This window comes from Typopeltis vanoorti, chromosome 12 (genome assembly GCF_054136105.1).
Source record: "Typopeltis vanoorti isolate ZY-2024b chromosome 12, IOZ_Tvanoo_1.0, whole genome shotgun sequence".
NCBI lineage: Eukaryota > Metazoa > Arthropoda > Arachnida > Uropygi > Thelyphonidae > Typopeltis > Typopeltis vanoorti.
Genome location: NC_143560.1, coordinates 108,410,438 through 108,428,377, shown reverse-complemented (window position 1 = coordinate 108,428,377; position 17,940 = coordinate 108,410,438). Strand labels below are relative to the sequence as shown.

General features: G+C 35.5%; 1 protein-coding gene across 3 annotated transcripts in view; it reads left to right on the top strand.

The window, feature by feature from the left end:
• Arfrp1 (ADP-ribosylation factor related protein 1) overlaps positions 1-17,099 on the top strand; it is a 149,896-nt gene extending 132,797 nt beyond the window's left edge. For all 3 annotated transcript variants that reach the window (XM_090401512.1, XM_090401513.1, XM_090401511.1), the window contains exon 8: positions 16,889-17,099. In XM_090401512.1, the coding sequence (XP_090257638.1) occupies positions 16,889-16,976 (88 nt within the window). In that variant the 3' untranslated portion in view covers positions 16,977-17,099. The remainder of the gene's footprint in view (positions 1-16,888) is intronic.
• The last annotated feature ends 841 nt before the right edge of the window (positions 17,100-17,940 follow it).

The window sequence follows — 17,940 nt, the reverse complement described above, 5'->3', positions numbered from 1 at the left end:
GTTTTCTGATATGGTATTTTTAAGCACAAAATCTTCTTTTGATTCTTTTTTTCTCTCATGGTTACATGGTGGTCAGTACTTGTGTACAATTTATGAATTATAACACATGTTAGAACCATTAGTTTACTTACAATTACAAAAAATAACACAACGTTTTGGCCTCTATATCAAGGTCATCATCAGGAATACATACACAGGGTGATCAAAATTAAAATACCCCTGTTCCTGTTTAAGGCCTTGTAGAGCACTACTCAAAGATTCAAACACTGTGAAACTTTACAGGAATACATTGTGCATCATGCAGAAGTGATATTTGAGAAAAAAAAAGTAGTTCCAGAATTCACCACCAGGTACACTGTAGGATGTACTGAGTGTAGATGTAGTAATTTCTCTCTCTCTCTCTGTGTGTGTGTGTGTGTGTGTGTGTGTGTGTGTGTGTGTGTGTGTGTGTGTGTGTGTGTGTGTGTGTGTGTGTGTGAGAGAGAGAGAGAAATGCAACACAAGCATAAATAACTCATTGGTATTCACTTCCATTATGCATTTATGAGCTGTACTGTTCAGTGTGTTGCAGGAATACATTGTGCATCATGCAGAAGTGGTATTTGAGAAAAAAAAGTAGTTCCAGAATTCACCACCAGGTACACTGTAGGATGGACTGAGTGTAGATATATTAATTTTTCTGTGTGTGTGAAAAACAAAATGCAACACAAGCATAAATAACTCATTGGTATTCACTTCCATTATGCATTTATGACTGTACTGTTCAATGTGTTGCACTTCCTGGTATGCCATAAACTGCATCCTTTGCACAGTGTGTTCAACAGCAGAATGCAGCTGGTCAGGACTGATGTTGTGCACACGCTACATCATGCTGTCTTTCAGTGTTGGCAAGTTATTAAGATGATCCAGATAAACTGTCTTTGAGAAATAGCCAGGGCCAGAAGTCACAGGAGGTCAGATCAGGCAAACGAGGTGGCCATGCAGTAAGCGATGCATGGCTGATCGCTCTGGTTTCCATGAAATGTTCTCAAAGAACCTCCTGTACAGATTGACCAGTGTGTGGAGGGAGTCCCATCCTTCACGAAAATGACTGAATCTATTCACAGGCACTGTTGTGGCTGTGGTACAACAAAATGGTTTATCATATCACAGTACCTCTCAGCATTTACTGAGCAGGTCACAGGATGAAACCAACTGGTGAATGTCCTGAAAGAAGAATGGTCCAATGATAAATGAAGCTTTAAAACCTGCACCAGACAGTAATTTTAGGTGAATGCCAAGGAAGTTGTTGGATTGCATGTGGGTTTTTCATAGTGCCCATACCTGGCAATTGTGGGTATTTGCAACTCCGTTCAGGTGAAAATGAGCCTCATCTCCCCACAAAATCATCCACAGCCATGCAGTGCCCAACTCCACTCAAGTAAGGAATGTTAAAGTGAATGGCATTCGACTTTCAAAGTCCTGCGGGCACAACTCCTGTGTCAGGGTTATCTTGAATGGAGAGAATTGCAGAATCTTCCATAGAATTTTCCAGAGAGTTGTGTAAGGCACATCCATATGTCTTGATACAACATGTGCACTGCAGGAATCAACACTGTTACTCATGGCTTGCTCCACAGCAGAAGTAGTAACTTCATTCACTTGTGGGATTAAAAGATTACCAGCTGTGTACTACATCGATGGAAAGGTACTCCAAGAGATTGATGAGGCTAGGGACTTAGGGGTATTGGTAGATAGGGAGATGAAGTTAAGAGGACACATTGCTAAGGTGTCCAGGATTGCACATAGGATTACTTGGTTGTTGAGGAACACACTGACATCCAGAGATAAAGAGGTTATTATTCCCCTTTATAAAGCATTGATATTTCCACATTTGGATTACTGTGCTCAGGTCTGGTCACATGGATTCCTTGGAGATGAGGAGGCTGTGGAGAGGGTTCAGAGAAGAGTGACCAAGTTGGTGAGTGATATAAAAAATGCTCCCTACATTGATAGATTGAGAGCTTGTGGATTGCAGAGATTGGTTGATAGGCGAAGAAGAGGGGATATGATAGAAACATTCAAATTACTGAAAGGTTTTTATAGGATTGATGCAGGGGAAATGTTTCAGCTGTGTTGATAGTGATGGAAGAACAAAAGGTCATCTCTGGAAATTAAAGAAGAGTGTGGTTAACAAAGGTGTCAGAACAAGGTTTTTTGCCTGGAGGGTGGTGAATGAGTGGAATTCATTGCCTGACTTAGTTGTGAGCTCTTCATCTGTAAATGAATTCAAGAAGAGATATGACAGATATTGTTTTGCTAGTTTGGGTCTCCCGCGATGAGTCTACTGACTCCATGGAGATACCTGTAATAATAATAATAATAATAATAATTGTGAACTGATTGGTTTGTGACATCTTCCAGGTCTAACTCCCAATGATCCTGTTTCTTCAAAATGACTAATCATTCATTGCAGAGCACATGGAGATAGTGGACCTCCTTGGCATTTGTTCAGGTGACGAAATTTGCAGAGTGCAGTATTGCAGTTGTTGAGGTGGTACAGCTTTATAAGCAAAGCACATTGGGGCAAGGTTAATGCCAACACTGTGGATGGTATTAACAACCAGAATGAAGAGAAAAATCCTGTGTCCATCTTTTTAAACCCTCTCGGCACTTGCCGAGTTGGGTCATATGCAAATTCCATGCATTTGATGTTTACAGTGTCCCTTTGGAACCCCCCCCCCCTCAGATATCGCTTCTGCATGATGCACAGTGTATTCCTGCAAAGTTTTGCAGCATTTGGATCACTGGTGGCACTCCACAAGGCCTTAAACAGGGATACTTTAATTCTGATCACCTTTGTGTGTGTGTGTGCGTGTGAACACAACACAAGCTACATAACAATATACATAAGTAAACTATAGTATAGCTGCTTTGTTAATTGTTTACACTGGCTTTACCTCTGGTGAGGGAAAGAAAGAGGGCAAGAATTTAAAAGAATTATCAAGAATTAAAAATTATTGATAATAAAAAAGTACAATAAAATAAAATACAAATATATATATATAAAGTGGAACTACATCAATTGTACCTCTACAGTTCTGTTGTCTTTAGCTGAAGGAATCAACATTCCTAATTATCATTTAGCCAAGTGATGACACTTAAGGAGTTGGTAAGTCATTCCCTCTCATACATAAAAAATGCACAAACACTTCATAAACAAAATTAAAAACATTACACTTAACGATTTTGTTAATAACTTAACACATATATAACCAACAGTAATAATGAATTAAACTTTAATGAATTAAAGGTATAAATATCCAGTGGGATAAAGCTTGGCTTCTCCACAGATGCAAGTTTAAATATGAACGCCTTTTCAAAGAAAGTTGCAAAGCCCTTTTACATCGGCCGAATTTGAATCGAAATGACTGTCTCTCTCTCCCAAAAGTTTGGGAGATTCTTATTTTATGCAACCATCAATGAAATAGTTTTTAAGAATTATTTAATATTTTATTAATAGTAATTTTCTGGCACGCAGCAACAATTTTAATTGGTAATCCACCGACTGTTCTTACTTTGTATTCAATTTCTTTAACTGTTTGTTCTACACTGATGATGTACTGTTACTTTCAGTACGAAATATTTGTACCTTTAATTCATTAAAGTTTATTACTGTTGGTTATATACATGTTAAGTTATTACTTTTAATTATGCCACAGGTACCTCTAAAGATTAAATGATTTATTAGTTATCTTTGACATAACTGTCCTTTTTTTTGCGAATGTCCTGATCAGTATCATGATTCTTCTCCTACACAACAAATTTTCACATGATATCACAATCCCCTTTGTCCACATACTTTGCTCTGTTATTTTGTGTGGCCAAATAATATTTAATTACAAAAACAAGGTACAGCCATGAGCTCAACACTCCTCCCATGATAGCCAACTTTTACATGGAAGACTTCCAGCAACGAGCTCCAAATTCAGCAAGTCTAAAACCCAAAGTTTGGCTCACTGGGGAAAGATGCATGACATACTTGTCATGCATCTTTCCCTAGGCTGTCTCTCCTTCATGATCTACCATAAACTTACACATGCATGCACAAAATAACAGCCATATTTATAGAGCCAAATAATGCTGTAAGTTTGAGGCTTAACACCCTCAAACTTAGAGCCTTATCACGCGTGGATAGGCTTATGTGTTCGTCAGACATGTTGTAATAGATTTAACGTTATTGATATGAACACAGATGGATAAAAAAATAAGTTAAGTTAATAAGCTTTTAAGTTAATAAATAGTTATTTTCGTATCCATCTGTGTTCATATCAATACCGTTAAATCTATTGCAACATAGAGCCTTATTAATTTTCTTCAGTGAGCAGGTATACTGAAGAATGTATACGAAATTATTAGCCAAACCTAAAGAATGGGACAACAGTAACAACAAAAAAGTTCACGAGTTCCTCCATGATATGCTAGGAAAGGTAAAAATAAAACTATAAAAATCCCATAGCCATACCATACGTTAGGGGAATATCAGAAAAATAGAACACTGCATAAATACAACATTAAGGCAACCTTCAAAATTCCTACAAAATTAAAAAGCATGCATAGCTCATCCAAAGATCCCTTTCCTTATCTTGCTCATTGGGTTTACAAAATCCAGTGCACCTGCAACTTACCCTACATAGAGGAAATAGGACATACAATTCCAATAAGAAAAGACAAACACAAACACCACATTCAATTCCTTCACTGTGGTAAAACAGGTCTGTCTGTCCATGCACTCCAAATTTGTCACGGAATTAACTGGAAAAGCTCCAAGTCCCTACGCTACTCCAAAACTTAGTTTAATAGAAAATTCAAGGAAACTTGTCGGATGCTGATTCATCATCCTAATCTCAACAAGAATGGTGGATTAGCAATTTTTCAAGAGTCTGGAATACTCATCTGCAACGCACACAGCATTCAGAAGAACATGATGACAGAATCCCAGCACTAAGATAAGAGGTAGTTCCACTTTTAATAATTTTTTACAGGACTAGAGGTGCAATTTGCGTGGTTCTGCTTTAAACATATTTTTTAACTCTATCATTTGTATTTTATTTTATTATCGTTTTTATTATCAATAATTTTTTTATTTACTTTAACACTTCCTCTCTTTCTTTCCCTCATCAGAGGTCAAGCTTGTGTAAACAGTTAACAAAGCATTTATACTATAGCTTACTTATGTGTATTGTTATGTAACTTATGTTTTGTTCATATATATGTATTCTTGATGATGGCCTTCTTCACCTTTATGTGACTTTCTTGTGTACCCTTTAGTTATCTGGTGAATTCCCTGCTGCCTGAAGTTTTTTCCCCCAGTTTTCACTGGAAGCAGTTGTGTGCATTTATTATTATTATACATGTATCTCCATGGAGTCAGAAGATTCCCATCATACTAGTAGCAGAGTTATGAAGGTATCAGTTGCTTTAATATCATTTTTGCTCTAGGTGTTTATCAGAACTTTCCAGCTCCCTCCCTTTGTAATATGCAACCTATCTCACAGTCACAAAGCACAAACACTTTTATTCCAAAATGATGTCTTTTAAAAAGAATGAACTGCTTAAAACTCAACCTAAACTTCCTTACAACCATACTTTCATCATTGTACAGGTTGCTTAAATGGATAAAACACTATTTAAGAAACTGCAACATGCAAATTGGGTGTTGCAATTTTTCTCCCAAATGAGCATTCATTTCAGCTTGCAGTCTGTTTCACGTACGCTGTTTATTGTTATCACAAAATTGCAGCAGTTTCAAAAACAGTTAAAATTGATCCAGTTGCATAATTTTAGAGTGAAGTTCTCTATGCCAGCACTAGCTGGCATGGTTAGGAGTGGGGCTTGTTCTTTTTTACGGAGTTAGATGAGGGACAAGAGGTGCTTTTGTTCTGTACATTTTATTTGTTAAATGAATGTTTTTTTTTTTAATTTATTTGTTAATTTATTTTTTTTTAATTTATTTTTTTAATTTATTTGTTAAATATTTATTTATTTATTTTTTAATCTTGGATACTGAGCACTCAAGGTAAACAGAAAGTCTGTTTAATCTTGACACATATAAGTATTAAACCATTATCTCAGCAATATTTAAGGAAGGCAGGTCTGTTTAGCATGTACTTTGCTAAAGACCATCATTCTATTATTTTCACTTTGTTTATGAATGCAACAGTCGCAATACATACTACAACTCTTTTCCAAATCTTCCCCTCCACAGACACTTGCATGCTCTGAGGACAATAGATACTTAGTTAGGATACTTATTGTATGTATGGGTACTCAGTCAGAGTACTTTTAGCTGGGATGGCCAATTTCTTAAACAAACTGAAGGTGTAATAATGGGCTCTTGACTTTCACCCAACTTTCTTCCTTAAAGTTTTGAAGGATGTACAGAACAGTGTTTGTTAAATAAGTCAGACAGGTTTTAGGTTTTATGCAATCTCACATGTAAAAAAAGGCAACTACTGAGCGCTGGCTGCAGTTTGGAAAGTGATGCTTTACCAACTAATGGCATTGTTATAATATTGCTTGAATATCAGAGGACAGTGCATCAGCTAAGTAGCTGCTTCTAAATTGTAGCCAACTTTGGTACTTACTCAATACTTGCTTCACTTTCTTTACTTACATAATGTTTTTTTTTTTTTTAATAAAATATTAATGAATGCATATATGGGAATGGTCATGATAGGAATGGGATGGCCTGAGATGCATTGGGAGTAATTCAGTCTGGGGAGATAATATATGGGATAATGGGTAAAGGTGAGCATACAGGAGCAGGTGTTTAGAAGTACAGATGAGGGATGACGTGGGTAGAAACTGGCTATAGACCAGGAAATGAATTGTTATGCTTATTTACCAATGCTAGGAATATCAAAAATAAGTGAAAAAAGGTTTTCCTTTGCTATCTATTCTGGATATTTCTCTTGGAAGCACAAAATTTATTAAGAGAGAGGGTACCTCTATGGGTTTTCTCCTCTCACCCCCTTGCCAATTTTTTATAGAATATTTTGAAAAACAAGCTCTTGACTCAGTCCCTCTCAAACCTTCCATCTGGTTAAGATATATAGATGATGAGTTCTCCATTTGGCCTCATGGCCCAGATACATTAGACTCTTTCCTCTCTCACATCAATAGTCTTCATCCTAGAATCAAGTTTACCATAGAAAAAGAAACTAATAATCTAACTGATAAGCTTAGGTGTTGACTGTTATTAATTACTTATTTTTAACGGTATTAACAACACCAAACAATTTTATCAGAGATGTTTTATTAACTGCTTATATTTCGCTGAATTTCAAATCAGCATCATCAGAGCACAACACAGCTAGTACAATACAATAACAATACAGTTGTAATGAACAAATGATCTAAATTCCTATTTTGGTGCCCTCTTAATGTTGTAAAAAAAAAAAAAAATAATCATTATAGCTATGTGGAAGTTGTTCTTACAATAACAGGCTCCCAAATTTTTGGCAGACTGTTATTGTAAGAACAACTTACACTAATATGAGCGATGATGAATTTAATGAATTCATCATCGCAAATGGAAGGATAAGAGGGAAGTTCTTTCCATTTCAAATATGCACAAATTTTAAATGGTTGAAGCAAAAAATTGGAATGGTAAAATTCACTTATAACCAAATATCATTAGGGACTATAATTTGGGTATGTCAGGCATCGATCTTTCTGATCAAATGCTTTCTTGCTATTCTGACTTACGAAAGACAATTAGATGGCAAAAGAAATTGGCAGTACACATTCTTGATTTATACATTCAAAATGCGCATAAATTTTATAATATAATTACTGGAAACGCAATAACTGCGTTAAAATTTAGAGGTCAATTTATCCCAGTTTTTGTTGGAATGGATAAGCTTACAGCATCACAGATTATCAGCAGGATTTGGGATCTTCATTATTTGGAACTTTTACCACCTACAGAAAAAAATATTCACCGACAAAGCCATGCTGAGTATGTACACGAAACAAACAACGACGCAAAACTTGTTATTATTGTCCTGTTTGCCAGAAAAAAACCATTTTGCATGGAAAATTGTTTTAAAGTGTATCATTCATAATTTGAATCAATTGGTTTTTATTTTATTGATTTCATTTTATTATTTTTTATCAGTTTTAAATTGATTTACAAATTACGTGTTATACTACGGATTAGCTCGCGCTTGGCATAGGAGGTTGGTAATCGACATACGGGTATATTCGTAGTTGGCTTCTGAGGCACATACTTAATATACTATATTATAGTTGAAATTATTTCCCTTCTATCAAGCCCCCAGACGTGCTCTCCACTTTATTCAGAATCCAAGGGTCCAAATTAAGGTAATTATACTAAGAGTTAACTCGTGTTTGGCATAGGAGGTCGGTAAATCGACATATGAGTATACTCGTAGTTGGCAGCGAATGTGTTAAGGGTCAAAGCTGTATAACTGAGAGGAGACCTCCACATAGCCTTTAAAGGAATGCGGAGAATCGACCAGGGCTTCTGACCTAATGTCCAATCCTTCTCATGTTTCACCCTGTTAGGTATCTACTTTGATACTAAATGAACGAGGATGGGCTGGCAATTTTGGATTTAGCCGACCAAATTGTATCTTAATGGTTAAACCAAAATAAAAAGTTATGGTACAACATGACAAAATTTCATGCCGGCTGAGGCGTCGCCCGGTTAAACAAGGCCCCGTTGTTTTCGCCAGGGAACCAGGGCGAACAGCGAAAAGTCAGCTACTGGAACAAATCTAAAACACACCAAAACTCAACATCACCAGAGTTAAAGATCGATACTATCAACATAAGAAACCATAAGAAACAAAGAAATGGAGCTAGCTGAGGAATTAGATAAGTACCAGATCGACATAATAGGGGTGACTGAAACAAAAAAAGACAAAAACTGGTGAGATCTTTCTGAGCAATAAATACAAAATGTTATATTCAGGCAATGACAATCAAGGAAAAGAAGGAGTAGCCATAGTATTCAACACAATATTCAAGGCTAATCTTCTTGAATGGCAGTCAGTCTCAAGTAGAGTAATGTGGGCAAATATGAGAATGGGGAACTGGACAATGAGACTTCTTTGTGCCTATGGTCCCACAGAAGGTTCTTCTAAGGTAGAAGTGGAGGAATTTTTTGAGGCTTTAGAAAAAGCAACTGACACAATGAAAAAGGAAAAGTTGGTCCTTGTTGGGGATCTAAATAGAAGAGTAGGAAATGATTGTGAGACATACAAAAATATTTTGGGAAAATTTGGAGAAAAGAGCAAAGCTAATAATAATGGCAAATATTTGTTGGATTTCTGCTCAGGACATGGACTGGTTATTACTAACACCATGTTCCAACATAAAAATGTGCACAAATTCACATGGAGAGAAGAGGCAAGGAATAAGAAAAATCTCATTGACTATGTTATTGTTGATAGTGATGTTTTCTCCCTGGTGCAGGACACCAGAGTGTACAGAGGATTTGAAATTGGAAGCGATCACTATTTAGTCTTGAGCAGGATAAAATTCAATTCCATATTGAAAAGAATAACATGTAAGAATGTTTTAAAGCGAATAAAAGTTGAGCGGCTCTCAGATGTGAACTGTATACTAAAATACACAAAGTTTATTGAAAAAAAAAATGAAAGAGTTTGAGAACAGGAATCAAACCTTGGAGATTCAGTGGCAAGCCTTGAAGAAAGCCCTGATTGATTCGGCTAGACAGGCAGGTGGTGAAGTTGTCTGCATGGACAGAAAAATTAGAACTTCATGGTGGACACATGAAGTTAAAGAGGCAGCGAATGAAAAGAAGATAGCATATCAAAACTTCCTGGCAAATAAGTCAGCTTGTGCTCTTGGAGAATACAGAGACAAATGTAAGAAAGCTAAACACTATGTAAAACTAGCTAAACAAAAGTCATGGGAACTTTGGTAAGATATTCTGGAGGTTGTTGATGAAGCTTAGAAATGGAGGAAACAGCTGTAAAAGGAGTTAGAGATGATAAAGGTTACATGAAAACAGGAGAAAAAGATATCCTTGAAGTATGGATTAATTACTTTGAAAAACTGCAAAATGAAACAAGCAGTGATGACAGCACAGTGGTAAAAAACACTGACCAGGCATGCAGTCAGGAATACATATCCATACTTGAAGTAGAAAAAGCCATCAGAGGCTTGAAATGTGGAAAGGCAGCAGGAGTAGATGATATTCGACCAGAAATGCTGAAGTATGGTGGTATAAAAGTCTTACAGTGGCTGCACTGCATAGTTCAGAAAGCCTGGACAGAGGGACGAATTCCCAATGATTGGAGTAGAGCTCTCATAGTACCCATATATAAAAAGGGAAATAAAACTGAATGTGAGAATTACAGAGGTATTTCCCTACTGAGTGTTCCTGGCAAGATCTATGCAAGCATACTCGAGAAACGGTTGAGAAGAATTGTGGAAGAAAAGCTGGGTGAAGAACAAGCTGGATTCAGGCCAAATAGAGGCTGTCAGGATCGGATCTTCACTCTACGACAAATAGTCGAGAAAGCATGGGAATATAACAGAGATCTCTATTTAAGTTTTGTTGATTTGGAAAAGGCATATGACAAGATGCCAAGAGAGAGAGAGAGAGAAGCTATTCAATATGCTACAGTTATATGGTGTCAATGGGGCATTATATCAAGCAATACTTAGTCTTTATTTGAGTTGTAAGTCAGCAGTTAGAATTGAAGGAAGTACAGGAAGATGGTTTAATGTTAAATTTTGGTCTGAGACAAGGATGTACATTATCCCCTCTGTTATTCATTATCTATATGGATCACATTATGAAGGAAAGTGGTATTAAACATGATATCAAAATTGGAGATGTTAATGTCAGCTCTTTGCTTTATGCAGATGATGTTATACGTCTAAATAAATCTGCTACAAGTCTGCAAGATTCTCTGACTAAATTGAATAACTGCTGTGATAGATATGGTATGAAGGTCAGCATTAAAAAGACTAAGACAATGAAAATAAGTAGAATTGTTGAAAATGTCAACTGTGTTGTGAACGGGAAACCTGTGGAACAAGTAAAACATTTCAGCTACTTAGGCACGATTTTTAGTGAAGATGGTGAATTAAATATGGAAATAGACAAACTGAGTCAACAAAGCTGGTATGGTAGGAAGTCAATTGAATAAATTCATATGGAATAAGAGAGAAATTAGTCGGAACGCTAAATTAGTATATAACACAGTGTTCAAACCAGTTTTAACTTGTGGATCTGAGAGCTGGGTTAGAAATGAAACACTTGATCAATGACTAGAGAACTGTAGATATGAGAGTCCTGAGAAAGATCATAGGCACGAACAGATGGCATCAATGACAATATCATATTAAAAACAAGGATATTAGGAAAGAACTTGACATTGTCAGCATCCAGGAATGCATTAGCAGAGCTAATCTCAGGTGGTATGGTCACTTAAACAGAATGGGCGAAGAAAGATTAGCAAAACAAGTTTTCTCTGCCAGGTTGGCAGCAAAATGACCCTGATATAGGTTGATTGATACAGTACAAAGTGCCTTAGACGATAGAAATATAAGATCTGATAATGTTGGAGTCTTGACAAGTAACAGACTGATTTGGAGGAAAATTGTAGATAGGAAGTTAGTAATGATGTAATTTTTTTCATGTAGTACTATCATATCCTGTGCACTCCTTGAGGGTACATGGCAGGAATTTGATGATGATGATATTTGTTTAGGTTAGGAGAATTCTTCAAAGCCATGGCTGACTCGAAAAATAATCTTTCAGATCTCTAACGGCTTCTAAATAGCACATTCGTTTTCTTCCATCTAATCCTGTGTGAAGAGGTATCCAACACGTGGTCTGCTAGTTCTGACTTAGTAATAGTAGCGAATATATTTTTTATGTTCTTCCTGGCAGATGTTGACTGATCTTCCTGTTTGCCCATAGTAAGCCATATCAGTCACACGGAACTTCATACACTCCAGGGTGTGCTAGAGGGTGAAGTTTATCCTTAGTTGAGCGGATCAGAGTTGCTAGTTTAACATGAGGTTTGAATGTGGTGTGAAGGCCATGTTTCATCAGTACTTTTGCTATCGTTTCTGATGTAACTCCGACATGGAATAGAAATGGTAATGTTTTGTTCCTGTGTATTAGGGGGGGAGGGGGTAATAGGGCTATGGAGTATTTTATCTATTTTGTAGGGATTGTAGCTGTTGGTGAAGAATGTATGGCGCAGATATTTGAGTTCTGTGGATAGAGCTGTATCTTTAGAACAGATGGCTCTGTGTGCAAGTGTTTTTAAAATGCCATACTGTTGAACTGTATGATGATGTGATGGTTTATGTAAGTATCTTCCTATATGTGTTGGCTTTCTATGAATGGAAAAAGATAGTGATCCATCTGAAAGGCAAATGACTAATGTGTCAAGAACTGGTAAACAGTTATTTGATTATTTTTCTACTGTGAAGTGGATTTGTGGGGTGTTGGCTGTTGCATATACTAGCTGTGTTGTGCTCTGATGATGCTGATTTGAATTTCAGCAAAATATAAGCAGTTAATAAAACATCTTTGATAAAATTGTTTGGTGTTGTTACTACCGTTAAATAAGTAATGAAACTAATAAAGTTAGCCTTTCTTAGACACCTTGGTAACATGCCTACCCAATGGTAATTGGGTAGGCATGTTATATAGGAAAGCCACCTACACAGGCAGATAAATTCACAAACTTTCTTATCACCTTCCCCCCCTCAACAATATGGTTATAGACTCTAATCATTAAAACACTAATCAATAGAGTCTATAACCATTGTTCCAGTGAGTCCTTTATTACAGCTGAACTTAATCTTATACACCTCACCTTCTTATCTAATTGCTACAATTTCCACAGTATCAACAAAAAAATAATCAACCCATCCCCCAAGCCTCGATTTTATCTTCAGAAAGATTTTAATAATGCTAAAATCATCATTCCTTATGTCCGAGGCATTTCAGAAAAAAATATCCAGAATCCTAAAGAAATACAATCTCTCACAGCTTTCAAGCCTCACCAGAAACCTACCCTCCTCTTCTAGTGCCTGGAGTATATATAAAGTGCCCTGTTCCTACAAGTTGGACTACTATGGACAGACAAGAAGATCAGCTAACATCCATGTGGAAGAACACAAAAAATACATTTGCAGTCATGATTATGTTCAATCAGGCCTTGCAGACCATGCTTTGGATATGTCTCATAGAATCAATTGGAAAAAGACCACCATGCTCCATCACAATAAATTTAGAAGAGGAAGATTATTTTTGGAATCCGCAGTTGCTCTCAGAAATCAGCCTAATTTGAATAAATATAGTTGCATTAAACTTCCCGAAATATCAGAAATGCTAATAACTGATATCCCAGTTTTCTTACTAGGTAGGGTGCCTTCTGTGGGCACTTGTTGACAGCATAGTCTTTGGTCCACATGTTTCACTTAGTTTTTGTTGCCTTTGTGTGTGTTGCAAGTCTCATATTGTACTCCCTGACAATGCCTCAGTAACTGAGAGAAATATTGGAAGAATTAAATATTATTTTTAATATTTAATAACCCTAATTATTAAAAATTCTTAAATATTAAATATAATTTAAATATGTTATTTGTTGCCTTTGTGTGTGTGTGCTGCAAGTCTCATATTGCACTCGCTGATGATGTCTCAGTGACCGAGATGAAATATTGGAAGAAGTAAATATTATTTTTAATATTTAATAACCTAAATTATTAAAATTCTTATTAAATATTAAATATATTTAATATTTAATAACAGATATCCATTAAGCCTTAACACAAGGCCTGGATCAGGCTACATATCTCTCATTCCATACACCTGAATCAATGTCATGTCTGTGCAATGTGAGATATAAGGATATATTAGGGGAATTCAACTCACATACCTTTATGTATAGAAAAAGGAGAGGTGATATGATTGAAACATTTAAGTTGGTGAGTGGTTGTTATGAAATAAATGTGGAGGAGATTTTTCATAGAGTAGAGTAGAGTAAGACAAGAATATAAGACCATTCCTGGAAGCTGTATACGGAGGATGTTAGCAAGTGAGTGAGGAGCAGGTTCTTTGCATGGAAAGTGGTTGGTGAATGGAATGAATTGCCTGAAAGTGTGGTGATTGCAACAATTTTGAATGGATTTAAGGAATAGTTGATTATCTTTTTTGTATATTAGAGTGAACCTCTCACGATAAATCTTTTGACTCCATCTTCTGATATTTGTTAATAATAATAATAATACTGAGATATCATTTATTATATTTTAAGATGAAGTAGGTAAATCAGTTGAGGAATAAATTATTAAAATTGATTGGATGGTGCACACACTATATCTGTAGCATTTCGCTTTCTTCCCTTCTGGAAATTTTGGTCTAGCAAATTGTCAGGGAACCTAAACAATAAACAAAATAAATAGATTCCAAATTGCAATAACAGTTGAATAATGTTACCTGTTGTGGCAACTACAGAGAAAAGACCCCCCCGCAATCTTCCCCATTCCTTTGATTCTGATTAGGCTGAATTTCTCTAGAGACCTTGAGCAGCATGAGCAAAAACATCTGCATTCCAAATCTAGTTGAAATTGGTTGAGCATCGAGACTTCTATGGAAGTGTCGATTTATAGGACACAACTCTCTCATTTTCAATCAGAAGTGCTCTAGGAAGAAAGAAATAAAATCTGACAACATTGGATTTCTGGAGCACTTTGACTGCATCAATCCACCTAGATCTTGATCTTCCTTGCCATTTTGACATCAGATGCTGCTTTGCTAACCTTTCCCATTCTATTTAAGTGACAAAACCACCTTAGATTTGCTCTGCTCATGCATTCTTGAATGTTAACAGTATCAGGTCCTAATATAATTTTTAATACTATTCTGCCATTGATGTCATTTGTTCACTCTCCTAATTTTTCTCAGAACTGTCATATCTGTGATCTTTTTTGTCTTTGATCATCTGTTTTATTTCTAACCCAACTCACAGATCCATAAGTTCAAATTGATTAGAACTTTCTTATATTCTGCTAGTTTAATGTTCAGGCTAATCACTCTTAATCCATATAAAATTATTCAGCTAGTTTTCCCACCTGTATGTACCTGCGGTGGGGTACACTTACAGGTGGGAAAAGAAATTGATGATAATGAAATAATTCCATGGTTTAAATAATTTCTCCAGCAGGAGCAGGTGTTCTTCATTTATCTGTTGTAATTACTAAGTGCTACACATAAAATATTACCTGTCTCTTTTAAATAATATAACACATTTAGTGCCCATTCTGCGCATATTCAACTAGTTCTGCTCAGTATGCTTTTATTTGGTCTGCTAAGAGTAAAATGACTTTTAATATGATTCTGCCACTGATGTCATTTGTTCACTGTCCTAATTTTTCTCAGAACTCTCATATCTGTGGGTTTTTTATCTTTGATCACCTGTTTTTGTAATACACAAGCATTTCATTAGGTTTGGCACAAAAACTTGCTCAATAGATGTTCTACTAATGGTCTCTCATCTGAGATCTGCAACGATGATCTGTCTCTTGGTCAACACGTTATGTGATGAATCTTAGTATTTAAACTTTCATCTAATGCATTACTGTAAGACTCAATTCCTTTACCTACTCTCTTCAACTTTAACAACTCTGAATTCTGATTTTCAAAATATTCTTCATTGAGATTAGACGAGCTTGTTACTTCAAAAACCAAAAAAGAATGCTTATTGTCCAGTCTTACTTTGGACAGTTACCTTACTTCTGGGCAAGATAGTTTCTCTTTTTGGATAACTCTCTAACTTCCATTCATTTTTGGCATAAGCACTGAGTATTGTCTATTCAGTGTCCAAGAAATTAGTTTTTATTTTCCTCTCTCTCTCTTACTTCAGCTCTTACTTTACCCCTGAACAACTATCAACTCTTCTACACAAAACAGAAATCCTTCCATCCATTAAATATCATTTTCACATTTGGGGCGATCCTCCTAAACGTTCTCTAAATATCCTTTAAAAGATTTTAAAGAGATCTTTAGGGAGCTCCTAAAGAAGAGAGTAGGTTGATTTACAATCCCTCTTACCAATTCACTGCACTCTCTTTCATACAGACATAATGTAGCTACTGCTTGCATTATCTATAGATATTTCCATGGTTTATTAGAATTGGCATCAGTAATTCTTCCACTCTACTCTAATTCTGTTACAATGCATGCACTTGTTCATTCCAACACAGAACAAAATTTTCTTCATTCATTCATTCTCTCTTCTGCTATCCTTTGAATCCAGCAGCTTTCCCTTTTTTATGTATTTTCTAGAAAGTGTAACTGGTCTTCAAATTTTTACCAAATTTGTGTGTGCTTTAATGCAATATAAAATATTTTATTGCAATTTTTGCCCTTATATAATTCTTGTAGAATCCTTGAAGAAAGTCCACAGAACCCAGTTTGGAGATCACTACTATGTGTGTGATCTTCTCTTTCCCCCTCCCCTCCTCCTTTGAATCAAGCAGCCTTCCCTTTTTTATGTATTTTCTAGAAAGTGTAACTGGTTTTCAAATTTTTACCAAATTTGTTTGTGCTTTAATGCAATATAAAATATTTTATTGCAATTTTTGTCCTTATATAATTCTTGTGGAATCCTTGATGAAAGTCCACAGAACCCAGTTTGGAAATAGAAGATCACTCCTGTGTGATCTTCTCTTTCCCCTCCCCGTGCCATCCTTTTAGTTGTAAAGGTTGGGAACCACTGTTATAATTTACTAACATGTATATATAAAACTACCATGCTGTGCTCTTTTGCAGTTTTTAATTTTCGAAGTACTTAAATTATAAACCATTTTTATGTACATATAGGGATGGTGTACATGAAGGCATTGAATGGATTGTTCACTGTGTGAAAAGAAATCACTTAAAACCACCTCGAAGAAGTGAAGATAAATAAACAACATTAATCATTGTCATTATAGTATTTACAGCATCATCTTATATGTGACTGTTGGAAATGCTTTCTGAGTGTTGATATATGTATTTCATTTACATAAAATATATTTCAGAACTATTGCTATTTTGTGTCTGGTATTATTTTGTTAACAGCCTTAAGAACATATATATTACTATATCTGATACTTTTCTGTAGAGAAAAATACATTCCATGCTGATATCTTTGTACTATGTTAATATTTCTGTACACATATAATATCCTTCTTTGAAGGAAAAGTGAAAATCACTGTAATAATAAAAACTAGCTCAGTATTGGTGGTACAATATCTGAAATATTTTACCATAAATTAAATGGTCTTTTGTAAATACAGACATACTCCAGTCATACAACACGTTGGGTTTCAGGCCACTGTCTATTATAGTGAGCTGCGTCATTAAGTGATTTTTTTCCCCAATGTAATTGTTTAATAATGCTGTCTTTAAGCAGTCACATAAGTACGTAACTGATGTAAATGCTTTATTTACATCGCTTACACAAAAATTTAGAACAAATTACAAATGAAAATTTGGAATAATTTTCACAAAGAAATGTTGAATGGTAGTTTGTCTTTTCTTTGCATGTTTCTCTATAACAGGCATACCGGTCTAAAATATTCCTTGTCACTTAAATTTAATAATTTAAGTCATATCCCATGTAATAGAGGTTTATGAGTTTTTTTTCTGGAAGCAACAGTATTCTTAGTTTTCTTTGCAATTATTAATAACTAAAATAAAATATAGTTATTAAATTTAAGTGATGAGGCATATTTTAGATTGCCTGTTCACAGAGATGCAGCAAGGTACAACATCATAAATAAACAGAGTCCATGAAATCTGCACATTGGATTCAGAGAAGTGTCATGTTACTAAAACCATGGTATGAATGAATGCAGCATCATATAAATGGGCATTAGTCATAATTGAAA